Source organism: Suncus etruscus, chromosome 1, assembly GCF_024139225.1.
Source record: "Suncus etruscus isolate mSunEtr1 chromosome 1, mSunEtr1.pri.cur, whole genome shotgun sequence".
NCBI lineage: Eukaryota > Metazoa > Chordata > Mammalia > Eulipotyphla > Soricidae > Suncus > Suncus etruscus.
Genome location: NC_064848.1, coordinates 139,512,035 through 139,539,640, shown reverse-complemented (window position 1 = coordinate 139,539,640; position 27,606 = coordinate 139,512,035). Strand labels below are relative to the sequence as shown.

Sequence of the window (27,606 nt, the reverse complement as noted above, 5' to 3'; positions counted from 1 at the left end):
CCAATGTCTCTTGTTCTATAGGTGCCTGAGTATATCTTTCCAGCTCTCCAATACTGCCAGGGGCTATGCCATGAATGGGTTTTGCTTCTGATGAAATCCCTGACAGCATTTTGTTCAGGCTCCTCTGCAGGTTTCTTGTGTACTATGCATCTCTTGCTCTGGATCTCTGTTGTCCTCACATTAGGCTTGCTGGGGAGGTGAAGGTCCCCATCCCAGACCATAGGACTCCCCACTGTTAGTCTCCTGCACTCATTGTGTCCTGCAGCAGCCTCTGATTTCAGCCCAAATCCAAGCTTGTTTCAAATTTCTTTAGCTTCCTAAAATTCCATAGACTTTTCTCCACTTGGGCTTTTCTAGCCTTACTATTCTTCATCTTTAAATCACCTTTTGTTGCCTCCACATAAATGAGTCATTTCCTTTCCTCCTCACCCCTTTAGTCTTTATTTTTTCCTGAATATTTGCTAATAGCCTTGGTCTAAAGCTCTCAAACTCATTACTGGCTAGGTACTCTTCATTTTCATTTGGTATTTAATTCTGTTTCTTATGTCAAAGGAAGAAATGTATGTAAAAAAAAAAAAAAAAAAAACCTTTCACAAACCAGAAAGCATACAACTTATTGAGATTAACAAAGGACCACTGTGCCTCCTTTCACGCTTTCTGCTCCTTCTGAGCCCAAAGAACTTCTCCACAGAGGAGGGAAATATTGAAGAAAAATAAAGCAATAGGGTTGTCTCTTAGCAACTGAGTCTGTGCCTTATAAATCTTACCCACTTTAGTTTACTGCTGCTCAAAATCACTTGCTTTTTTTTTACTGGCTCAGTACAAATAATGTTATTAAATTATAGGAAAACAAAGGGGGGAAAACCTACTGGAGTCACTGAGTTCATTGACTGTGCTCTGATTTTGATTTTGCATAGCACTGTTGATGGAGTTGGGTTGTTCCTTCCTCTTTATTGGAACTGTAAAACTCTTTATCTTTTATAACAACTTAAATATAAACTAAGTAGGCACTAAATATCACTGTAGAAATTTCTAGGTTACCTTAGTCCTAAAACCATAGGGATGATAATATACCTTGTATATAAGTCAAATTATGCCCAGTTTTAAGAAAATCTAGTATACAAAAAGCTCAAACCAAATGGGTGTTATTACCTTAAGATCTATTTTATTATAAGGATTCTTTAGCTACATTCTCATAGTGTGTTCTATTCAACAAAATTTTTTATTTGTTTATTTTTTTGGTTTTTGGGTCACACCCGGCAGCGCTCAGGGGCCACTCCTGGCTCTATGCTCAGAAATTACTCCTGGTAGGCTCGGGGGACCATATGGGATGCCAGGATTCAAACCACCGTCCTTCTGCATGCAAGTCAAACGCCCCACCTCTATGTCCAATTCAGCAAATAATTTTTAATGCCTCCTTTATTAGATAGTGAAAGATAGGGTATTCTGTCTGTGTATGTGTGCATGCACACACTTGCATTTATGTGTGTATGAGCAAATAGTGTTGGGCTTTCAGAATAATAAGATGGAGAAGATGTGTACACAAATGAGCCAGGAAATGATAGATGCCTGGTGAGTGGGAAGTTGAGTGCTATGGAAGTTCAGTGGAGGGAAAGGTCACTCACTACTGGATGAGCTATTGTGATTACGTGGACTAGGTGACATAACAGAGAACTGAAGGCTATCGGAGACTTTGTCAAGTTCAGTAATTAAGGCAAGATTGAAGACGTAGCTAAGATGTTGGCGCCTTCAGCACCAGAGGGAGGATTTCTAACTTGCATTAGTAAGTGATGGGGACCCAATGACACTGGTTTATTTGTCATGGTGGTGTTTTGTTTTTAATCTCATTTAGAAAAAATAGATCTAGTCGTAATGTATAATTTCAGTTTTCAGGAAAACTCATTGATTCTCCCATTATCTCTTTGAGATGCCTTTTGTCTAAAATAAAAATGTGTTTATAAGGGAATGATAGAATTGGTTCATTGTTAGTCTTTTAAAAAGATAATCAAAAAAAAAAGATTTGTATGTGAAACAATCAGTGGAATAAGCATTCTAGTTAACATGTAAGTCATATATGAAGTGGGGTGAACACTACCTTGTATGCTTTCTAAATTCACATTTAGGTGTGTGTATGTGTGTGTGTAGTGTGTGTGTGTGTGTGTAGTGTGTGTGTGTAGTGTGTGTGCGTGTTACTTCTGGGGGGGGGGCAGCCCAGCTTTTTGTTTTTCAATTGCACCAATGCAGAAATCTTCCCTTTTCTTCCCTTCTCTCCTCCCCACCCTTTAATGGAAGAATGCATGTCTAGCTTGAAATGGCGCTTCAGAGCAACAGCCCTCTTGGATTTGTTTTTCATGTTGCCCAATAGTTGTAAGCCTCTGCCAAAGTCTATTTCTCTGCCTTCTCATTATTAGAGAAAATGAACAGTAGCCCACCCCAAGGGGTTGTTGTGATGCTTTCTCTCCTCACATATGAGGAAATGCTTTCCCTAGAAGTACCCGAATGCTAATAATCCATTGAGAAGGGGATCTGAGACTCTGGTAGGAATGGACTTGGATGGGAAGTGCCGTGTGTCAATAGTAAAGGTGATGGAATACGCTCAGCCATTGTCCTCTATGCAACTTGGGAACTTGGAGCATCAGATGGTTCCCACCTGCTGCTATGAGTGTAGTGGTGCTTCCTGCAAGTCTTCCTCACAGGGAAACTATTCTCCTGAGCTATAATAAAGTTCTGCTGCAGTTGCTCATGACTGTCTTTCTACTAGCTGGGTGTCCTTTTGGTTGCTCAATTCTCTGACAAGAATGCCTGAAACTAGGCGTGAAAAATAGTACAGCCTTACACTCAACCAACTAGTGTGTGATCCCCGTCACCCCACGTGGTCCCCTGAGCACCACCAGATGTGATCCCTGAATTTAGACACAGAAATAACCCCTGAGCATCACCGGATATGATCCTTCTCCCTAGAAGACTGTTCGAAGCTGATCTTACAGAAGAAACTCATGGTCAGTCAGCAGCACATGGCTGTAAGGAGTCCCAGGAGCATGGCCTGAAACGATATCCAGGCAGCAAGAGTCCCAGCTGCACACTGTTTACCCAGCTTCTTTCTGAGTTGTTTGGCCAGGCATCGGTGCCTGAGTCTGGAGTCACCAGGAGATGACTGTGTGTGTATGATCTGGTTCTAATCCTGTTCTTTGATGTTATCTGGACCTCTTCAGAGATGCACCTGGTCCCTATCCAAGATTGACTGTGGACACATCTCCCTGGGCTTCTGGAAAGAATCGATCTGGGTCTAGGAATACACTGATTTCTGCTTTCATGGTAAAAATTTAATAACAAATGACCTCAGCTATGTTTTGGAAATGTAATTTGGGTTTCAGAGCAAGAATTTTCTCTCTCAGCTCCTGACCTAACATGAAGAGCATTTTAGAGTAGCCCTTTAAAAATATCAGGTTCATGTCATCAATTAGAAGCATTTCTTTATGTCTGAAGTTGAGACTGAATCTGGCTTCTGATCCAGTCAGGGCCTCAAGCTTAGGGGCATGGTTTGAAAATGAGAAAGTTTTTGAAAACTCCCCTTTGCAATTCCTGTTTGATGCTCCATAGAGCCTGCTGAGTTCAACCTAATCAACTGAAGCCTGCCTAGTACAGAATAGTAGGCTCTGGTTTGGGAGCTAGCCTTTGATTCATTGGGAAACCAGAAGCATCCTGGCCCAGCTTTAATGTCTGAAAGCTCTCCAAGCCACATTGGCTAGAACCTAATATTGTAGAACCAGACTATAAAATACGAGGGCCGGGGGGGGGGGGCTCTCCACAGAATGAAAATGTGCTGATGTTTCTCAATCATTCAAATCCACACTGAATACAGGGATGCAGGCTGTGTGGTCTAGTTTAGCGTGCAGCATCAGCATGAATCATGGAAGACCAAGTTCAGGGGAGAGAATCAAATCAAAGAAGTGGTGAAGAGAAGCTTCTTGGAGAACAGTTTTTAATAGCATATTTTAGGCCTTCAAGAAGGGGAAAAAAAATACCATGCTGCTTTCTTTCTTCATCTCTGCATCTCTTCCCCATCTCACAGTTATAGAGGGAGGGAAGGTGGAAGAAGCCTTTTCAAAAGAAAAAAAAATCAAGGGGGACAGAGTGGTAGTACAGTGGAAGACACATATTTTTCATATGACTGTCCTTGCTTCAATCCCTGGCACTGCATCATGGGATACAGTCTTTGAAACCCCTGAGCATTACTACTGTAGCTCAGTTTATTCTTGGTGCCACAGGACCTAAGCAGCACCACAGTCTTGGGACTGAGCATTGAGCTGCCAGCCTGGTCGGCTGAGAACAGGTGTCCAAGCCTCCAGAGCATCATCACCTTGGAACTCCCGTCCAAAAGAAAGAAAAAGAAAAAGAAAAAGAAAAAGAAAAAGAAAGGAAGGAAGGAAGGAAGGAAGGAAGGAAGGAAGGAAGGAAGGAAGGAAGGAAGGAAGGAAGGAAGGAAGAGAGGAAGGAAGAGAGGAAGGAAGAGAGGAAGGAAGAAAAGAAAGAAAAAGAAAAAGAAAAAGAAAAAGAAAAAGAAAGGAAGGAAGGAAGGAAGGAAGGAAGGAAGGAAGGAAGGAAGGAAGGAAGGAAGGAAGGAAGGAAGGAAGAGAGGAAGGAAGAGAGGAAGGAAGAGAGGAAGGAAGAAAAGAAAGAAAAAGAAAAAGAGAGAGAAAGAAAAAAAAATATATATATATATATAATGATCCTCTATCATGCCTGAAACTTGGGCTAGCTTCAGCACATCCAACCAAAACATTTCCCTTGATTTCTCCTCTTTTAAACGATGTTGGACAGTACAGAAGACTAAATAGTGGCTACTATTTGCCTACTATAATTCCCTGTGAGCAGACATGGGGTGGGGTAGAGGAGGCAGGAATACTTATTCTCCATTATTTGCACTTATACACATTTTCTTCCATTTGATGCCTGTCTAAAAAAAAATCTTTATTTTCTTTTTAGGAAACAGTATGACCAAGTACATTGAGAAGCTAGAAGAAATCAAAAAGAGTGAGTAATGCTACTGATGGTTTGGGATAATGGAACCTTGGAGTTTTGCCAGTTAGTTGTTGACTCCCTCACTCATTCTCATTCTCAAGTTCTCAACCATGCTTGGAGAGGTAGGGCAGTTGTGTGAGGCTGTTAGAGAAACACAGAGTACCCTCTGAGTTTACTTTTGCTATTGTTTCAAGTGGGGTGGGAGTGGTGTCCCAAATTCTTCCTGACTCACTGCGGCTGGAAGTGTTCTTTGGAATAGGGAGTGAATTCTTGTTTAGCAACAAAATCCCAGCTTCTCATTTCGTTGTGCTTTGGTCTTCATAACCTTTCTCTTCCTACTTTATTTTCTCTAGACCTGAGGCAGAAGTATTCATATCTTCTCTTGTTTCCTAACACTCCTTTGAGTTTTGAGTATAAATTAGACAGTATTCATGAAAGACTTAGAGGTGTGATAGCTGATATTTTTTAAATGATTTCTGCATTATAAATTCATTGCAGTCTGCTTTCTTTTAATTAAAAATCATACTTCATGCACATCCTTTTTTAAAAACTAATCTTCTGCAAAGATATGCTACTCATTCTCAAGTGCATTGCCCTTGCACAGAATCATAATTTTTCAATCTCTGTCCAAAGTGGATGTAATGTGCAAACTAAGTCCAGCATTACAGAAGAAGTAGAAGCAGCTATTTTCTGAGATAGATCTGTCCCCAGTCATAATAGGAGAATCCAGTGCTTAGGGAATATTTAGTTAAAGAAGAGGGTCTTAAATTAGAAACCATTCATCCAGGACATGGCATTGGTTCAATATATCTTTTTTGTTTGTTTCTTTGTTTGTTTGTTTTTGTTTTGGAGCCATACCTGGTAGCACTCAGAAATTATTCCTGGCAGGTTCAGGAGACTATATGGAATGCCCAGAAATACATCCAGGTTGGCTTCATGCAAGGCAAACATCTTATCCTCTGAGCTTTCTCTCCAGCCCTTTAATACATCTTTTGAGAAGAAAATAATTTCTCTCCAAAAGTCAACAGGACTTTCCAAGGAAAGAATGACATTTTTTCCCCCCTTGGAATTGTTGCAGATTACAAAACTTCAAATCTCATGGCACTGAGATTGTAGTTAAGTTTAGTGCTTGCATTGCAAATAGTCAACTCAGGTTCACTCCCTAGCACCCTATGTGGTCCCCTGAGCATGGCCAGGCCTGATCTCTTGAGCACAGAGGCAGGAATAAGCCCTAAGCACCACCAAATATGGCCCAAAACCAAAAAGAAAAGAAACCCAACTCATTGTATACAGAGCTTGACATCATCTCTGTTCTTAGCCACAGATAATTCTCACAGTGAATTTAACAATTTACAGATGCTTATTTTTTTTTTTTTTTTGGTTTTTGGGCCACACCCGGTAACACTCAGGGGTTACTCCTGGCTATGTGCTCAGAAGTTGCTCCTGGCTTGGGGGACCATATGGGACACCGGGGGATCGAACCGTGGTCCATCCAAGGCTAGCGCAGGCAAGGCAGGCACCTTACCTTTAGCGCCACCGCCCGGCCCCTACAGATGCTTATTTTTAATGGGTCACACCATGCACTTTTCATAGTTCTCCAATACATTTTGATGTTCTCTTTTGTAGACAGATGAATAGAGATATTTAAGAACGTATGAAAACCTTAGACTATGTAGGAGTGGGTTGGGATGGGGGCTTTCCTTACTCACCTTCCTCCATTGTTGTTGTCTTTAATTCTTCCAGGGCAGCAAGATTCCATTCCGGGGGTGGAGTGGAGAGTATAGTTTCTCTTACCTCTCCATTTGTAACTGAGTGCAGACATACTTGTCCCCACCAGAAGGTCTTCCCTTGAACACCACCCCTTACACCCAGAGCTCTGAAACTACAATTAAAACATTTCATAACAGTGCAGTGTGGTCTCTCTACTCAACTCACTTTAAAGGGAGGTTCTCTCCCCTCTGAAGTAGTCCCTGGAAACAGGTGCCTTGAGCAGGCGGCCTTTAGAGAGCCCAAGCTTCCGATGACCTGGTCTCAACGTTTTGTGCCAACTCCCTGGCTACAATTACTTCACATATGCATTTTGGAGGAGATTTCCTTCCCTTCCATTTTTTGTTGTAGGTATCCCTTTGGGACGAAAGGGAGGTGAGCATCGCCTTGTTTCGTGATACCCTAGACCCATCCTAATTCTCAGGTTACCTCTGAGGCCATGTCTTTCTGAAATCACAAACCTGCTTCTGCCCCTTCTTTTGACTGGCCTTTCCCCTGTGAGTCCCAACTTCCCCTGGCTAATAACGTGCTTTAACAGAACTCTGAACACTCAGAATTCCTTTGTAATCTGATTATTCTTTCAGCACTGCCCAGAGAAAAGAGACACTGGGACTTATTGACTGCTACAAAACCTATTCTTGGCTGCCAGTGGTTCGATAACGCACCTTGGACCCAGTGTGAAACATCCTAGATAGTTAGGCCTCTGTCCTTCCAGTAACTCGAGAGAGACAGACTTTGAGTCCCAGCTTACTGGAGAAGCAAAACCTGATACCTCAGCCCCCTATGAGGATGATTTGCCTCCACAGCAGTGTTGGGCAAAGCCAGGTAGCATAAAGCTTCGTTCTTAAAGCTCCTCTGGCCCTTGCAAGCACCCTGGACTGCTTTCCAAGGGCTCCTTTTTTATAACTTTAAAACTCTGTCAGACGTCTGGTCTGACCTCTTATCTCCAATTAAGAATGTCAGAAAGTCCTCCAGATGGCTGTCCCTCTAAACCAGAACCAGGTATGTCGGGCTCAGGCTCAAGCGTTCAGCAGCCTCCAGTGAGTATCCATCATAAAGTACCATAAAGTACCCATCACTACTGGGACCAAGTGGAGCTTACTGGTTTGGTTTGGTTTGTGTGTGTGTATGTGTGTGTGTGTGTGTGTGTGTGTGTTTGCTTTGAGTGATTTTTTTATGTGTCAAAGGGGTGTGTGTGTGTGTGTGTGTGTGTGTGTGTGTGTGTGTGTTTGCTTCAAGTGATTTTATATGTGTTAAGAGGATTTTCATGTGTTTTATGTCTCTAGGATGGAGAAGCATTTCAGACTGTCCTTACACCAAAAGAATATTAATGGGCCAGTGCCACAGTACAAACTCCCTTAAAAGCTGCTGGCTGTTTTCACTGGCTGATGTATTCCCATCTTGGTTTCTGTCAGTGGCTTTTGGTGGGAATCAGAGGACTACGGTCATTTTCCAGTCTGCACTTTCCTAACCTCTTTTCATCCCACATGAGTCAGCATCTTGGAAGGGCTTTTGCAGATTTCTTGATTCTAGTCTGTTACCTTGTATTCAGAAGAAGCTGTTCAGAGAATTTTCTAGAAATAATGGTCAGTTCATTATCACATTCCTCTCTTTAAAAATGTTTTAGAATAGAGAATCTTTGATTCTCCCAGAAAAATCCCCATGTACTTATAGAAGAAGGCTAGTTCTTAAGTATGTATCTTTTGTATGGCACTATTAACACCATTCTCCAAAGTAACTAGTCTGTTCTGGTTTTTGAAAATTCATAGACATTATTAGTAACATCAGGTAAATAATCTTGAATATGTGTGATCCTTCCCTTTGTTGCTAGGAGTCTTGGTTTATGAGACATTTAGGCTGTGAAGGTCATAGTCATTATCCAGCTAACCTTTAGTAATTCTAAATAATGAGGCCGTATTTAAATATATATATATATATATATATATATATATATATATATATATATATATATATATTTAAAACCCAGAAGAGAAAGAAAAGGTATGGGCAGATGGGAGTTCAGCATTGAAAGCTCTTGTGCATTGGTGGCATCTTCAGAAAAACTTAGTGATGCTAACTGTGGAATTTAGGGTGAGGTGGAGCTATCTTAATATCTCACATATCAGATAAGGTGAGGTTGGCTGTTTTTCTATAAAAACAAATTAATGTTATTTGTTCATAATTATGAACATAGGTACAGAAATGTGCCCCCTTGTGAGTCCTGGCTCAAAACTATAAAGCCTCAATGTTGAGGCTTTTTAGATGTGTGTGTGTGTGTGTGTGTGTGTGTGTGTGTGTGTGTTGGAACCTATTTCGAAGGATATGAGAAGGAAGAGAACTATATGTTCTTGAGAGAACACAGTCTTTTCAGAGTAGAAATAGTCATGTAAAGAAACAGAAGCACTCGAGATATATGTTCAAGGGAGACCATGGGCTTGCAGAGCTAGTCTCAGGTTGTTTTTATAAAATCAGGGTTTAAAAATAGATTTATAAAATTTGCCATCTTGACCATTCAAACAGTACAGTTCTGGTGTGCTAAGTATATTCACACTATATGATTCCATTTCACAAAACTGAAACTGTTGCTTTATTTTTATTGACATGGAAGTGAATTGGCATAAGAGATTATCTGAAGCAGTCATAACTTTGTATCTTGTATGTGTCCTGGGGCAGAGGTGGGGGAATGTTATCCTGGATCTCTGTCCTTGTAGTCTCAGATATAAATTTATTTTCTTTTCAGAAAAAAGTTTTAACAGTAGACTAAAAGTGTCTTACCAGCTGTCTGACTTAAGGAACTTCAGCTACTCCCAGTCTCAGTCTTCATCTATAAACTGCAGAATCATATTCCTTTGTTCTGGAAGAGACAAAGCATATTACATAAATGCATGCTCTAAATGATGGTCAAAGTAGAGGCATAATGAAAGGATAATGGTAGACTAGGAGATTAAAGGCAAGAAGTAGATACTCAGGTACAAAACAAAACAAAACAAAAACAAAAGTGGCTTATAAATTCGACTTTCGGCTTCCTACTTTATACAAAGGAAAAAATATGAAGAGATGGTAATAACATCTGCCACGCTTCCTTCTAAGGCTTTGATGAAAATCAAATGATATAATGCATGTAAAAACTTGAAAAGTATACTGAATCACTTTGATGACTAGAAAGAAGTTCTACCTTTAAGAAAGCAAAATAAACCAAAGAAACTTATTTGTCTTATTTTGCTTTTCAGATTATAGATACAAAAAAGACGAACTTTTCAAGAGACTTAAAGTTACAACTTTTGCTCAGCTGGTAAGTTTAAGGGTCTTCTATGGGAGTAAAGATTATGACTAGTCTAAATTCAACTCTAGATAATGTCTGCAAAGAGGTTTCTTCTGAGTTTTCATATCTCATCTCTGAAGAATAAGTGAATGTGTTGTATATATTCATTCTTGAAGGTGGTGTGAATTTTTTTCCTAAATAATAATTTTGGGGTGGGGGCTGTGGTTTTGGCCACACCCAACAGTGCTCAAGGGGTTACTCCAGGCTCTGTCTTCACTCAGAGATCACTCCTGACAGGCTCAAGGAACTATATGAGGTGCCAGGGATCAATCCTGGGTCAGCCATTGTGTCAGGCAAGATAGTACTTTCAATTTAGCCCCAAAATTTTATAAGTAGAATATAGTAGTCAATTTTTAAATAATCAAAGTTGTGGTCTAGATTTTATTTTCCATTGTACATTTAATTTGCTGTTTAGAATCCAGGTTATTTGACATTTTTGTTTGTGGAAATTATCTTCTGGTAATTGACCTTTCTTCCCCCAAAGTCATTCCACTGTGAATTGTTTAATGAAGTTACTAGAGCAAGTTACTGTTTTTCTTTTATTTGAAAATTATGGACATTGTCTTTCTGGTCCCCAAACGAAAGTTCAAATGGTGTTTGTTACTTAAAATGGATCTTGGTTATGAGCTAACTTGTGAAAAGTGCCTTACAAATCATTTGCAGGTGTATGATGTTAGAAACAAGAAGCTCATTATTACTTTCATTTCATCACTTGAAGCTTTTCTGATACAGTTGTTATTATAAGGATTGCTGTTTCAAGAAATAGCTATTGTTATAACTAGAATATATACATAGATGTGCTTTTAAAGCTCTTATTATTTCTTGTCCAAAATTACTCATTCAGTCTTTTGTTCACTGTGTGGTGCCTTGGACTAATTTTTCCTTCTGGAATGATTATGTCTCCCATAGACAGGAAGTTTGAGGTGCCTCCTTCAGTGGAGGATAGACATTGGCAGCTTCTCAGAACAAGAGATCTTTGGTATTTTGAAGTTCTCTCTGTTGTCACAGACAGAGTTCCTCTGTTTAAGGAAAAACAGATATACACTCACACATTTCATTATTTTGTTTCTCTCAGGTCATCCAAGTTGCTTCCCTCTCTGATCAGACACTGGAAGTGACAGCTGAAGAGATCCAAAGGCTAGAAGGTAATGAGAATGAAGGATGTAGAGATATAACAGGACTGACCGTTTGACTGGGTACTTACCTTGGCTGCATGTGCCTGGGGATGTCCATGTATTTATTTGTGATTAAATTGCTGCTCTCCAAGAAATGCCTACAAACTGCTGCTTACCTTGTTAATTCTTTTTCTTTTCTTTTTTAAACCATCTGGTTTTCTGGCAGTACCATTTGTAGTTTTAGATATATTTCTCTACTGACTCTACATTCTTCATACATACTTGTAGTACCCTCTGTGCACATGTCATAGGACTAAGTGCTATGTGGCTACACATATGGATAAAATACAGCTCTGCCTACAGGGGATTTTGGAGTGGGGGAAGAGTGTCAAATCTGCATGTGTGTGCATGGCATTGGGTGCTTAGTGTATAACATGATAACAACCCAAGACTACTAATACCGCAGAAATTCATAACAGGAGTGAAAGGGAATGGATGTTGAAGGTGTGTTCCACAAGGTGCTTTGCCTGATTTTTCTCATATGAAGCTTTATTCTTCTCAAAACTCTCAAAAGGAAGGTAGACTTTACAGGTGAGAGAGCCAAGCCCGGGGTTAAGGCAGCTTGGTCCGGGTAATGGGGCCAGTGAAGAATGATTGAAGGCTACAAACCAACAACTCTCTAGTCTACCTGGCCACTTGTGTCTTTGCAGTGGGTGTTCTGCAGAGTGAAAGGTACTTTCTGATTACAAAACTGAGTTTGGCTTCCCTCAAGCTTTTGAATTAGGTCAGGGGTAGAGAGTGTAGAATCCCAATAGGTGCCAGGTAAGGGTGAGGTTACAGCAGGTTGAAGAGCCACCTGAGCAGAGACATGGAGAACAGACACCAAGCATTTTTGGCCAATTGCATAATCCTGTCCGACCTTGTTTGAGGAGGAGGAGGAGATGCCCTGTAGGAGATAAGGCTGGCAAGATAGGCAGGCTCCAGGTTTCCTTTTTTTCAAAACTGAGCTGAACATAAAACCCCTCAGTTGTCTGCCCATGAAAAGAATTCCCAGAGTTAAAGTCTTTATTTTATCCTGGAGCCCTCTGCCGTTAATGTAGGGCTGTTTGTTGAAGGGGGATGTGTTTTGTTAAGGTTGATGTAGGCCAGGAATTTGACTTTTGATTTCAAGACAAGTTTCTCAGGAAGTCTGAACACTGGATTTGTGCAACTCAACTGTCATCTCTCTGGCTTGTTTTTGTTAGGGAGGATAAAGAGAATCTGAAAAAGGCAGGAATTTATCGTTGACAGATGCCTCTCATCAGGCAGAAAAAGAAGGGCTCTTTGTAACAGAGATAATTGAGTCTCCTCATCTAAGCACTCCCAATTTTAACCTGGTTAACCTGAATTTGTCCTTTAATTCATTGTTGAGATTATAGTGCCAGAACATATGGGTACATGCAATTTTCTCTTCTGAGATAAATTTCCACAGCAAAATGGGCTCTTATAAAGTAGGACACCATAATGTGTGAGTAATATTAGTGCTTTTCTAGTGTTCTACACAGAATAATAACTCAATTAGGAATGCCTGTAGAACAGATTGTATATAAAATCTCCTTTTATGATTTTTTTCTTAGAAAACCATTTTTTTCTCCAAAAGAAAATTGAAATCAATAATCATCACTGTTAACATTTTGGTCATTTTTTTTCTCCCACCTAATTACTTACCCAATACTATAACCTTTGTTTAGAGACTTATATTATGTCATTTTCAATTAGCATTATTTGTTTGTTTCTGAGCCAGAGCTGGCAGTGCTCAGGGGTTACTCCTAACTCTGCACTCAGGAATTAGTCCTGGTAGGCTCAGGGGACCATAAGGGATGCCAGGATCTAATACGGGTCTGTTATGTGCAAAGCAAATACCCCACCTACTATTCAATCTCTCCAGCCCCTCAGTGTACATGTTAAAATGTTCCTTTCCTATGCCATTTCATAGACTTTAGAAGCTTATGGTCAGGGTTCAATAATCAAATAATGCCTGCCATTTGAATGTGCCATACATATTTAGTATTGTTCTATTGTTGGGGGCTATGGGTTTTGTCTAATGTTTTACTTGTATAAAATAATTCATAGCTGTTTGAATTCTTTCATCTCCTGAACAAACATTGCTGCAGATCATTAGGGCATAAATCCACTTATTTTTTGAATCAGCAAATTACAGTTATAAAGATATTTTTCATTGAGTTTCAGGTGTACAATGTTCTAACTCCCATCCCCTTCACCATTGTCCACTTTACCCTCTGCAAATGTCCCTGGTTTCTCTTCTGGCCCCCAGCCTGCCTCTGTGGTAGACACTTTCCTCAACCTCCTTTGCCCTTTCCTTTCCCTGAGTTACTCCCAAGCCCCCACTCCAGGGCAACCTTCCTATTGAAAACTAGTTTTGTTCTTCATTTCTGTTGCCTTTGGCCATTTGATATTCCCCTAGGAAGTTTCTTTATCCCACATATGATAGAAATCATTCTCTGTCTGTTACTCTTCTTCCTAATTCTGAACATGGTCCTCTCCAGAACTGTCCATATAGCAGCAAATTGCATGATTTTATCTTTTCTTATGGTCAAGAAGTATTCCATTGTGTATATGTACCATCGTTTACCTGGTCATCTGTTCTTGGACACGGGTTGTTTCCAGATTTGGCTATTGTGGGTAGTACTGCAGTGAACAGAGGAGATCACTTTTCTGCATTGTGCTTTTAGACCCTTGGTATAAATCCATTATTAGACACTGTATTGATGCCTCATTAGCAGAATGATTCTATGAGTCAGTAAGAAGGTTTATTTCTTTCCATCTTAGCCTTTATTGAATAATTACCAGTTTGGTAGGTAATTGACCATTTGGTAGACAAGAACTGGTATCGTTTTTTTTTTCATTTCTTTGTTAAATTGAGCTTTGTATTTGTTACTTTTACTATTTGTAACTTCTTTTTTTTTTTTTTTTTTTTTTTGGTTTTAGGTTTTTGGGTCACACCTGGTGGCACTCAGGGGTTACTCCTAGCTCTGAGTTCAGAAATCACTCCTGGCAGGCACAGAGGATCATATGGGATGGTGGGATTCAAACCACCGCATCGTCTACCCTGGATCAGCTGTGTGCAAGGCAAACAACCTACCATTGTGCTATTTCTCCAGCCTCATATTTGTAATTTTTTTTAAGTCACTACTTTAACATTTTTTCTATTTCTAATTTTTTTTCTAACAGAGTATTTATTTTTGACTTCCTGATTGGTGAAAGTTCCACTATAATTATGAGATCTTTTTTGAGTGGAAACTAATACAACCTTGAAAATAAATTTTAAAAACATCTTTACTTGGGACCGGAATGATAGCACAGTGGTAGCATGTTTACCTAATACAGGGCTGATCTAGGACAGACCTCAGTTTAATGCCCAGCGTCCTATATGATCCCTCACGCCAGGAGTGATTTCTGAGTGCATAGCCAGGAGTAACCCCTGAACGAAGCTGGATGTGGCCCACAAACCAAAATAAATAAATAAACAAACAAACATCTTTACTATGTAAAAATAATTAAAACAAGAAGCCAAAGTATATCGTTGTATTGTGGCATTATCCTGAATATCTAGAGGAAGAAATAAAATCTGTGCAAATTGTCTCTTAATAGAGTCTCATTTGGGAAGGTGGCTCCCCAGGTGTCCTGAGCCCTGCAGATCTGCCACAAAAAAAAAAAAAAAAAAAAAAGCAGACTTCCTGTCCTTCCTAACAGTTTGATCATAATAAGTTTTGATTATAACATAACATGATCACTTTTCAATGAAAGAGCTAGCTTATTATATATTGATTTTGTGTGTCTCACAGGTAATCTTTTTCTCTTTCTTTCTTTCTTTCTTTCTTTCTTTCTTTCTTTCTTTCTTTCTTTCTTCTTTTCTTTTCTTTTCTTTTCTTTTGGTTTTTATTTTTTTTTGGTTTTGAGCACATTCAGCTGTGCTCAAGGGTTAATTCCTGGCTCTTCCACTCAGAAATCACTCCTGGCTCAGGTGGCCCTATGGGCTGCCAGGAATCAAACCCAAGTCCATCCAGGTCCATCCCAAATTTGCTGAGTGCAAGGCAAATGCTTTACCGCTGTGCTATTGCTCCGGTCCCTCTTAATTTATTATTTACTTTCTAATTTTCTGTTTGTTTTGTTTTTTTTATGTAGTATATATATGAGGTTTGCCTTTGTATATGGGTAAACCCATTAGCCTTTCATGTATTTCCTTTAACTTCTCTAGATTTACGAAACCCAGAATAAGATGAATTATTTATCTGTTTGCTTCTAGTTACTTTTTATTTGGCTTTTCTTCCCCACTCTCCCTGCTTACATCAAACTGTCTCTAACATTTTTGGATGATAATGGTGAAGGAGATTATCTAAATTTGCTTTTTCTAGCTTTTTGACAGGTTATCCTAGGACCATTTATTCAATAGTTATCTCTTTTACTATGTTCACTATCCCATTGTCGTGGTCATATTATTGTTTCAATCATTTACCTTTTCAATAACTATTTCTATAATTTAGGTCCTATAAGGCAGGTTCTCCAAAGTGACTTATGTGTATGTGTGAGTATCTGTATGTGGTATTTCTCTGTGCATGCTTGAATCCTTTTAAGCTTTTAAAAACATCTCATTGGGTTTTGTATTAAAGCTAAAATTTAAATGTGGAAAATATTATCATTTTACTTTTAGTCACTGGTCAGGGCTATGCAAAGTATATCACATTCTTTAGTCACATTTTCTTTAGTAAAATTTTCTTCTAAAGGACTTCTGAGATTATTTGGTTCTTTTACATATATTACCAGATTACTTTTCTGGAGGAGTGCATTTTATATCTGCAGCTGTTGTACAAACAAGATGCTTTTCATGTTGTTTTCTGATTATTTTGTCAGTACATTTTTGTTATCTAATCACATACTTCTCATTCTTATAGGAGTCTCTTGAAGTTTCTAGCACATTTTGTCAGATGCAAATTAAATGTCAGCATCCTTTAATAACTAAGCCCCTTATTTTTATTTCTTTTCTCATTATACTGGTTAAAGCAATAAATTCCCAAACATTTTAGTGTCAGTCTCCCTCCACTGTCTTTAAAATTATTATGAAAAAAATGTTGAAATAAAATTACCACGGACCTCAAATAATTTTGTTTATGTTAGTATCTATTAATATCTATGCTCTTAAAATTATAAACTGAGTTTTAATATCCATATGCTACTTAAGTTAACACTAAATCCACCAAAAACATATGTTTCTTTGTAAAGGGACTGCATTTCCAAAATAAACAAATCAACAGAATGGCAGTGTTTTGCTTTATTTTTGTAAATTTAATTAAAGGCAGCTGATTCCCATATCTTCTGCAATGGATCCACTGCAAATTTTATCTTAGGGTCAAAGTGTAGGAGAGAACCTTACCTTAGGAAGGTCTAGAGTTGAGAAGTAAAAGAAATATTTTCATTTTCCTTTGAGATAATTGTCGGTGTTTTTCTTTGATATGATACTGTAACAACTTGACAGCTGGTAGCTGCTTAGAGATTAATTGAAATGTGAACTCTGAAACCTTTCAATCAGTGACCTTTTCATATTCTGTTCCATTAAAATCCACTGGTTTGGTCTGTCTTGTACACCTGATTAGATTTTACCATGCCTGAGTTTGCAGTATTGTTCATTGACAATTTAGAAAACACTGGTTCACTGAATTGCAAAAATCTTCCAAATGTTGACAAATTTCAGTACAGAAAGTGCCCCAAAATTAATTTTTTTTTTTTTTTTTTTTGGTTTTTGGGCCATACCGTTTGATGCTCAGGGGCTACTCCTGGCTATGCGCTCAGAAATCGCTCCTGGCTTGGGGGGACCATATGCGACGCTGGGGGATCGCACCGTGGTCCATCCTACGCTAGCACTTGAAAGGCAGACACCTTATCTCTAGCGCCACCTTCCCGGTCCCAAAATTACATGTCTTTTTTTTTTTTTTTTTTGGTTTTGGGCCACACCCGGCTGTGCTCAAGGGTTACTCCTGGCTGTCTGCTCAGAAATAGCTCCTGGCAGGCACGGGGAACCATATGGGACACCGGGATCTAACCAACCACCTTTGGTCCTGGATCAGCTGCTTGCAAGGCAAACACCGCTGTGCTATCTCTCTGGGCCCCAAAATTACATGTCTTTCTTTTTTTTTTTTTTGGTTTTTGGGTCACACCCAGCAGTGCTCAGGGGTTATTCCTGGCTCCAGGCTCAGAAATTGCTCCTGGCAGGCACAGGGGACCATATGGGGCACCGGGATTTGAACCGATGACCTCCTGCATGAAAGGCAAACGCCTTACCTCCATGCTATCTCTCCGGCCCCCAAAATTACATGTCTTAATCTGACTTCCTCTCCTACTGAGAAGTTAACCAGATTAGAGAACCCAACAAGCTCATGATGACAGTTTCCAAAATTTTGATTTTTGTTCACATTTTTAATAATGGTCACTAAGATCATCAATTAGTTGTTTTCCTTGAAACAATAATTTCACCTAGACCATTTCTTTTTATGGTTTAGTTTTGTTTTGTTGCCACACTCGGCAGTGCTCAGGGGTTACTCCTGGTTGGCTCTGTGCTCAGAAATTGCACCTGGCAGGCTCTGGGAACCATTTGGGATGCTGGGAATCGAACCTGGGTCTGACCTGGATTGGCTATGTGCAAGCAAAGGCCCTACCACTGTGCAATCTCTCCAGCCCAATCACCTAAACCGTTTTTGATGAAATGTCTGCCAAATGCACAAGTCTAAGTAACTATAGTTTTTCTGTCAGTGGTATTTATAGCCAAAGCAATGCCTTGTATGCAGCCAACCTAGTTCATTCTTTGGCATCACATATGATCCCCAGAGCACTACCTGGAGCGACCCCCTGAGTAAAACCAGGAATAGCCACTTCCTGCCTATAAAAGGCATGACCAGAACAATGAAAATCACACTGTTGGGGCCGGAGAGATAGCATGGAGGTAAGGCATTTGCCTTTCATGCAGGAGGTCATCGGTTCAAATCCCGGTGCCCCATATGGTCCCCCGTGCCTGCCAGGAGCAATTTCTGAGCCTGGAGCCAGGAACAACCCCTGAGCACTGCCGGGTGTGACCCAAAAACCACAAAAAAAAAAAAAAAATCACACTGCTTTGATTTCTAGCCAACTTGTTGTATTTATATTTCCCATTTTATCACATTGAATATTTAAAGGCCATATACCTTAAGTAAGAATGAAGAATTATTTTTTATTATTACTTCATCAGAAACCATTTTTTAGTGTTACTACCATATCAACTGTGCATGTTGTGAAAAATAGATCAATGACTAATAAAACTTTGTACCACACTGTCCACTCCTTGCTAAGATGCTCCCTTCGTAAGTAAGCCTTTCCCCTATGCCATCTGAGCAATTGTCACTCTCCACTAGAAAAGACAAATAACTATCTTCATGTTACACTGAAAAGAGAGTGCCAGCTTGCCCGAAATTATATTGGCAATTCCTGCACCTAGGGCACTCTTGGGAGCCATTTAATCATGGTGATAGGTTTCTTGACCAGATTTCAGTGGGATTGCCTAACAAGTAAGTAGTTCTTTTTTTTTTTTTTTTTTTTTTTTTTGGTTTTTGGGTCACACCCGGCATTGCTCAGGAGTTACTCCTGGTTGTCTGCTCAGAAATAGCTCCTGGCAGGTACGGGGGACCATATGGGACACCGGGATTTGAACCAACCACCTTTGCTCCTGGATCGGCTGCTTGCAAGGCAAACGCCACTGTGCTATCTCTCCAGGTCCAAGTAAGTAGTTCTTATTTACGTTGTGACCAAATAAGAGATGAAGAGTTTGTCTTTCTTTATTTTTACATTTCAGACAATGACTCTGCAACTTCAGAACCTGATGCAGAGACTGCAGTCAGGACCAATGGGAAAGAGAGCCCCACTGAGCAAGCACCAAGCCCTGTCAACTTCATCAATAGCACAGGAATTGGGGACTCAAGCCGTTCCACTCTTCAGAGGTGCCCCAGCCTATGTTTCCTTGCTTTCTGTTGGGTTTCTTTCATGCCACATGTGATTCACAGTCATCAATCAATGTTTTCTCCATGCTACGTTACTGCCCCACCCCCAGAGTGCAGATATCCCTCTACTGATGTCCCTCAGTTCAGTCCCTTCTTTTTGGAGGGCAGTTGGGGGGTTTGGTCCACACCTGGCGGTACTCAGGGGTACCCCTTGTTCTGTGCTCAGAAATCACTCCTGGAAGGGTTGGAGAATCAAACCTGGGTTGGCCACGTGCTGGCAGATGCCCTCCCTGCTATGCTTCCCCTCAGTACCTTCTTATCTATCTATGTACCCCTATTTTCATTACCACCCCTGTGGGGCTCCAAGCTTAGGAGACTCAGTTCCATGGGCAGTCTCAGGGTTGGTTTTTATTTTGGCTATACACTTCCCCTGTTTCTTTCCAGGTTTGTCCTCCTTCTAACTCATTTTGCTCAGCATATGAGCTACTCCAGTTCCATTCTCCTCTTTCTTTTTACCTTTCTATTTAATTAACCTCGAGATTGATTTTTGTGATTTCATGACCTTGGAAACAGATGGGCAGTGGTGAATACTCCTGTCTTCATCCTTGCCCTTCTACTTCCTTTCTCTCTGTGTTGATGCCATCTCCTGGATCTTTTCACAGTACTCTTAGTTCACGAAAGACTAGTTTGCCAGGGGAACAGTAACTTTCCCTCTTTTGTTTCCATTCTACATGTCATTTGCTAATAGAATTAGTGTTTTAACTGTCTTGTGACTTCAGGAAATGATTGTCCCCCTGCCCTCGCTTTTTGTCTGGACCGCATATAGGGCCTGGTTCAGATTCAGAAGAAAGTGTCTTGTACTTAGGACTCTGCTCTTAAACAGGTGCAGAGGTGACTGAACTCAGCCCCTGTTGTCATCCTCAGACTCCACATATGCTCCACCTTATTTTATGCTCTTTAATGCTTCATCTTCCAATAAATATGAACTGCTGGTTATAAAAACCAGCTAGTGCTAGTTTTTAGCTAGTGTTTAGTGTTTAGCATATATACATCCTTTTTCCATGTCAGCGAGGGAGATAGCTCAAAGATATCTCTATGAGATATACTATGAGATAGCTCATAATACCAGCTTTGCGTGAGGGAGAGCTGGGTTTGATCCCTGATGCCATATGGTCCCTGCCACCTGTGTGGCAAACAAAACCAAACAATGAGAATTAAGTGTGAAGAATTATTATCATTAGTATTGTCACTGCTGCTCTTGTTTTTATCATCATTGTTTGTTTTATAGTTGCTTTTGTGCAAGAATTCTGAAATTACACCTAAAGTCAAATGAGACAACAAGACTCCCATTCATGTTGGCATTACACATGGAATAGAATTTTTTCTCCATAGCTTCAGAAAAAAAAAATATATGTATATACACACACATAACTATATAATTTAACGTATCTGCACTGCAGAGTTCTGTCTCCTGTGATGAGAGAGGAATTATGCTCCATACTAATATGTTGGTCATATGTGTCTTAGTATCTACCTAGGCAAGAAATCATCTTCTTATTCCAATGCAGTGATTTCACTGCTTGTCATTTTGTTAGTAATGGTGCCCTTTCACTACTCTGTTTCATCTTTTCACCATACTGTCCACATCTCATTAATGTGGAGACCAGTTTTAGCAACCAAATGGCCTTTAGAAACTGTGGTGAAGTCATTTTCAACTCTAACTTTTCTCCTCTGTCTCATTATGAATGTTGTCAGATCCAAAAGTCTCTTCAGGGCCTGGGAGGTTGCCTAATGGACTGAAGCACATTCTTTGCATGTAGGAGATCAAATTTGATCTCTGAACCACATGAAACCCCAAATACTACCAGAAGCACCTCTTAAGCACTGCACTGGTGCTGCCAGATGTGGACCAAAAACCTAATTAATTAAAATGAAAAACTAAAGCTTCTTCCTGTGCCTTATTGCAATATATGAAATAAGTAATCTATAAAAGTAACCTCTAAGTAGAGATATTTATTGAAAACATTTGGGTTCATGTTAGAGAGATCACAATAATGATGACATTATTGTTAATTCACCTTACATGTTTCACACATGAAAGCACATTTTCCTTCTTTTCTTTCTTCCAACATTCTTCTCTCTTTCTTTTGGAGGGAATCTAACATGGTGGTGCTCAAGCTTACTCCTGACTCTGTGTTCAGGAATCACTCGTGGTGGGGTTCTGGAATCAGTTAGACTGCCTGGGATCAAACTTGGATCAGCTGTATGCTGCGAGGCAAACACCCTACCTCCCATACTATTACTCTGGCCCCTCGGCCTTATCCTTTCTCTTTTTGCTCTTACACTCCTCAAAATTCTACAGGACTGCCTATCCCCCTTATCCTCTTGGAACACTCCTGGAAGTGGCATGTCTTTGACTCTGTCATGCTGAGTTCCTATCCTTTGTCCTCTGTGGGGAAGCCTGAAACTGTGGGCCCCTCCTGGAACCCAGGTCATAGATTCAGCAGAGAAGAGACACCTGGCTCCATTTTCCTTGTATTGTGTTCACTTCTCATGTCCTTTTTGGGTCCTGGGAAATGACCAGAAACACTCCTCTTGCTCAGCCAATGAAGGGCCTTTAAATTTTTGACTGCCTCCTCCAGCCCTGTGTCTGCTGACTTCCTTTTTTCACTTGCAGTGTCATCAGCGGTGTTGGGGAACTGGACTTGGACAAAGGGTTGGTGAAGAAAGAGGAGCCCAATGTCAAAGATAGACCTTACCCAGATTGCCCCTTCCTATTGCTGGACGTGCGGGACAGAGACTCTTATCAGCAGTGCCACATTGTTGGAGGTGAGAAAGCAGGACTCACTCTTATGGCTCAGAACAGAGCCTACTTTGGGGCTCAGGTAGGTAATGGCTGCACCCACCCCCCAACAGTTAAGGAAGACTTAGACTAGAAGGATCCATTAGCATTATCCACCGTGATGCATTGAAGATGCTGGGGGCCAGGGCTAAATGTTAGGAGCCATGACCAGGAATGTTCTATTCTGTTGGGTGCCCTATTTATTTTCCTTCACAGAAGAATTTAGATTTAGGGCTCATTGATTTTGAAAATGTATTTAACTCTTCCTTTATCCATGAACCAGCCCAAAGTTGGGCTGTAGGGGCTGGGTGGTGGCGCTAAAGGTAAGGTGCCTGCCTTGCCTGCGCTAGCCTTGGACGGACCGCGGTTCGATCCCCCGGTGTCCCATATGGTCCCCCAAGCCAGGAGCAACTTATGAGCACATAGCCAGGAGTAACCCCTGAGCGTTACCTGGTGTGGCCCAAAAAAACCAAAAAAAAAAAAAAATTGGGCTGTAAACCAACTGCCTAAGCTTATATATCTCTTTGCAGCCTACAGTTACCCAATTGCAACTCTCTCTAGAACAATGAACCCTTATTCAAATGATATTCTTGAATACGTATCCTTTTGTGTATGCGTGTGTGTGTGTGTGTGTGTGTGTGTGTGTGTGTGTGTATCTTTAAGTGTTGGGTGGGTGGTGGGATTACAAGAATCAGTTTTTTATCATGATTTCACACTTCTGGTGAGAAAAGCCTTGTGATAGATATGTTTTAGTTTGTCCTGTTTGGGGGTTTGTTTTTGGTAGTGGTGGTGCTTGGGGCTTACTGAGCTGGAAATCAACCCTATGTGGTGCTGGAAACTGAACCTGGATCAGCTACATGCAAGGCCAGTGCCTTGCCCTCTTTACTTTTTCTCCAGACCCTGCTTTAGCATTTGGATTCTAAGGTGTTGCCAAGTGTTTGATGATATTAAGGCAGGTGCTTCTAATACCTAATGTAATGGAGAGAAAAGAAACCCTAGTTTATAGTGATGATCACTGAGAGTTAGTCTCGACTATTTTTCCATTCTATTAGAAATACTTTTCTTCTGGGGTCAGGGAGATAGCTCAGTAGGCTAGAACACATGTGTTGCATGAGAAACCCCCATTAATTCCTGGCACCACATGATACTCCAAACAACCACCCCCAGGGGTGGCCCCTAAGCACTGCCATAACCCAAAATTTGTTCTCTTAACATTTTAATTTTCTCATTAAAGATTATACAGGCAGAAATGAATATCCAAAAGTTATGCATCTGAACAGTTCATTACATATGTATTTTTATTTTTGGTTTGTTTGGTTTTATTGTGGGTAATTTTTTTATGGTGTTTTTCTTTTCTTTGGTTTCTTTTTTTGGTTTTTGGGCCACACTGGGCAGCACTCAGGGTTTACTCTTGGCTCTGCACTCAGAAATTGCTCCTGGAAGGCACGGGGGATCATATGGGATGCTGGGATTTGAACCACCGTTCATTCTGGGTTGGTTGTGTGCAAGGCAAACGCCCTACTGCTGTGCTATCTCTCTGGCCTCTGTTTGTTTTTTGTATGTGAGCCACATCTGGTGATGCTCAGGGGTTACTTATACCCGTTTGGACTATCACTCCAACCCCTTTATTTAATTATCTTCTCTGTACCTCTTTTTAAAATTTCCTTCTTTGTATTAGCTTACAGAATCATAAAGCTTCAGAGGTATAACTTAACACCTCAGTGTTCCAGTACCATCCCAACACCAAAAAGACTCCTCTGGTTTTTCCTCCCACCAACTCGCATGCCTCCAGTAACACCATAATTTACATCAGCCCTCAGACTTGGTTCTGTTGGGTTTGGGTGTTTTTGCCAGTTCTTTTGTTTGATGATTTAATCTTCTGTACATCAGTGAAAACATTGTTCTCTTGCACTTCCTTATTTCACTTACCATCATCTTGAGTAACATTCATTTTAACCTAGAAGGCACAACATTCTCTTGCAGAGGCAGACAGCATTATCTCCCATTAAATATATCTTCCACCCTCTAACATTGTGCAGTTAGTTTGATTTCATTTTAGACTATGGCAAGTCAAGGAAGCTATGAAATCTATGCCTTTCAAATGTAGAAAACCTGCTGTGTATATAATTCAGTGTCTTGGTTGTCTCCTACACACACACACACACACACACACACACACACACACACACACACACTCTTCATCTTGCAGATTATTGCTTCATTTTGGACATAGCACAGTAGCTTAGTTTTAAATTTACTGTGATTCACCAACCATTCCTTCCTATTGAGTTTTTTGGTGGCTCAATTTTTTGCTATTATAATAAGGATGCAGGGAGTCACTTTGTTAGATGGAGCCTATAATCTTCACTTCCCAGGGTTCTGTGAATGAAAAAGCCAGAGAGTCTGTAGCATGAAGCTCATGCTGTCTTGGGCCAGGTAGCCCTGTTTACAAAAGAAAAAAAAACATCTCAGGGACCAGAAGGATAGTACAGTGGGAAGGGTGTTTGCCTTGGCCTTGGCCAACTTGAGTTCGATCCCTAATATTCCATATGATCCCCAGGAGTGATTTCTGCATGCTGAGCTAGGAGTAACCCCTGAGCACCACTGGGTGAACACCCCCTCCAAATAAAAAAAAAAAAAAAACAAAACAGCTCAAAAGTGTGGTTTCCACAACAAAAGGGCACTATTTCCCTAAATTCAGAAAACTGGGCCTGGGATCCTCTTGGCACCTTGGGGGTTTCTTACTAGTCTGTGTGGAACCTTGACTCCCTGGGCCCAGAAAAATGCCCACGGCAAGATCATCATTCTCTATGATGACGATGAGAGACTGGCCAGCCAGGCAGCCACCACCATGTGTGAGCGGGGCTTTGAGAATCTCTTCATGCTTTCTGGAGGTGAGCCCCCAACCCTTCCTCCACAAACTCCCCACCACTTTCTGCCCAGCACCTCTGAGCCTTGCTTGTAAGACCCGTGTCCCTTCCCAGCTCCCACCACAGTTCTACCTTTAGTGTAAGTGTGAGAAGAGGCATCCCTGCTCTGTGCTGCTCTGTTGTTGCCTCTTGTTATTCCTAGAAGGGTACTGCTGCTTCTGCCCGGCTCTGTGAAGGAGCTGAGATGCTGGAGACCCAGGCACTGGGATTTCTGGGGGGGAAGGGGGAGAATCAGCCTCCTGCCTTAACTGCTGCCTATTTTGGGGGTCCCTGAATCTGCCCTGTAGCTGTTAGGGACCAGCCCCTGTCCCTTGGTAGCCAAGAGGTGGGAAGACACACAGCCTCTGCACATTCATGGTGCCCTTTCTCATGCTTTTCCACACCCAGGTCTGAAAGTCTTAGCCCAGAAATTTCCAGAAGGACTGATTACAGGCTCCTTGCCAGCATCCTGCCTGCAGGCCCCTCCTCTCAGCTCTACCCGTAAACGATCCAGCCCCAAAGCTCCAGCCCTACCTGCGGAGAATAAATGGAGATACACCCCAGAAGACTTAAAGAAGATTGAATTTTACCTGGAAGAGGGGTTGGGGCTCACAGAAAATCCCAGTAAGCCATTTTGACCATTAGACCATGTTTTTCCTGGAACCTAGATATCAGATGCTCTTAAACGTCTGCCCAAATCATATAGAAAGGTTGACCCTAGAATATCTTTAGGTTCTTCAAATATTTATGGAGTGGAGGGAGTTAGGGGGGGTGCAGGTGTAGTGTGTGGCGAGGAGGGGGTGATGGAAGCAACACCAGATTTTATTAGGAATGAAGCATTGCCCACAGAGAGGTAGCAATGCCCCCTTCTTCCCTGCCACCCTCTCCACGTCTCCACATCACGGCTGCCAAGGGTTGTCGCCAGTCATTTTTTTGCCCCTTGTTTTCTTGCTCTCTCCAGGCCGGCTGAGCCACACCAACACCCATGGAAGAGACTTGAAGGTGCCAGGCCCCCACTGCAGTCAGAGCTTGTCCTCTGGTGGCCCCTCAGGCCCTTCCAGCTCCCGGTCTCATGGTGCTGGTCACCTGCAAGGCAAGCCCTGGAAGTAAAGACCACGACTGCCCTGGTGGAATAAATGTGTCTCGCCTTTTGGAATCCTTTTGGAATCCCACCCCACCATGGCAGTTCCCAGGTTGGTCATTGATGGGATCTGCTGTGGCGGAGGAGGAGGAGGAGGTGGAGGAGGAAGAAAGAGCCTGCCAGGCCAGCCACTGGCCCCACTACCCCCCTCCGTGTTACCTCCTACCCCGTATCCAGCAAGGAAGGGTCTTTACAAAAACCAGAGCCACAACAGGCCCAGAGAGTCTGCCCCTCTGTTTATAGAACCTCTGGGCCTCTGAGATGGAGTAATGACAAGGATTATAGTTGTAGGCCTTGTCCCTTTTTTTTTTTTTAAATAAGGTCCACCTTGTTTGAGTGGAAGCCTGCGTTGTTTCAGAAATTCTTCACTCCTCTCTGCTATGTGCTTCCTCACAAGTCTGGCCCACTCCCTGCACCCAGTTTTGTGAACCTTCTCCAGGCAGATTTTATACCACTGCCCCCCTTCAAGAAGCTGTCCAAGGGTATAGCAGATTCTTAGCCTTCTGCCACCCCCAGGTCCCCACCGGGGGTGCATGGTTGGTGCCCTGTTGCCCCACATTCATTCTGTCAGTAATTTGGAAACCAGAATCTGCGAGTACTGCTGGCCCAGAGAATGGTGCTCAGGCTTCCTGAATGTTCTTCCTTGCCCTTTGGTATCCTCCCACCCCCATGGCCATCAGTGGCCTGTGCCCTCAAGGAAAGCCCTTTCCATCCTGCAGGGCCTCATAAGCTCTGGGGAGCCCCTCTCTGCTCCCCTCACACCCGTCTGTCTCTCATCTGTGCTCCCTTCATCAGCCATGGGGTTGGGTCCCCAGGAGATGGATAGAAATGAAATAGCCACTTGAAAACGTCGCCTTCAATTGGACCAGGCAGGCGCAGCCACCGCTGCTGAGGTAGGACTCCCTGGTCCTTTGTCAGTGCTGACAACCCCTTAAGCCCTTGCTTTAAAATACAGTATTAGTCTAATTGAGTAATTAGTGCAATTTCCTGCTTGCTTTTCATTCTGAAGACTGAGCTGTGATTAGGAGGCTATGATTATAGATTCTGGTTTGGGCCAGAATTTTGAAATCAGCATTAATTGAATTGCTCGATGACTGACATTCATTCCATTTAATTGGGGGAACAAAAGACCTCAGGTAAGGATGAAGAACTCTGAAATTATCAGGAAAAGGAAAAGAGCCTTGTTAATTTTTATGGTCTGTGATCTGTAGCTGTGATAAGGGACCAAGGAATATATTGTGCTCTTTGTCATGGCAACCAGCATCTGAAAAGCCAACTGAAAATTGCTTATCCTTAGGTGGTTAGTGCCGAGGGTAAGAGCCGCCTCTTTTAGCAGGACTATTTTCTCACCATCACCAAAAAAGAAAATGAAAAAACAGATGAAGAGTGAGAGAGAAAGTACCACAGTATTTCTAGGATGGGGGGCTGTGTTTGTAAGAAAAATAAAGATAATAAAGATCTCCTAGA

The 27,606-nt window shown here is 41.4% G+C and overlaps 1 protein-coding gene across 1 annotated transcript in view; it reads left to right on the top strand.

Annotated features, from left to right (window-relative positions):
* CEP41 (centrosomal protein 41) overlaps positions 1–27,606 on the top strand; it is a 54,806-nt gene extending 27,200 nt beyond the window's left edge. The window contains exons 3-11 of the mRNA XM_049775073.1: positions 4,987–5,034; positions 10,020–10,081; positions 11,187–11,256; positions 19,103–19,247; positions 21,925–22,076; positions 22,620–22,687; positions 24,869–24,983; positions 25,407–25,622; positions 25,960–27,606. Coding sequence (XP_049631030.1) covers positions 4,987–5,034; positions 10,020–10,081; positions 11,187–11,256; positions 19,103–19,247; positions 21,925–22,076; positions 22,620–22,687; positions 24,869–24,983; positions 25,407–25,622; positions 25,960–26,108 — 1,025 coding nt within the window. The 3' untranslated portion in view covers positions 26,109–27,606. The remainder of the gene's footprint in view (positions 1–4,986; positions 5,035–10,019; positions 10,082–11,186; positions 11,257–19,102; positions 19,248–21,924; positions 22,077–22,619; positions 22,688–24,868; positions 24,984–25,406; positions 25,623–25,959) is intronic.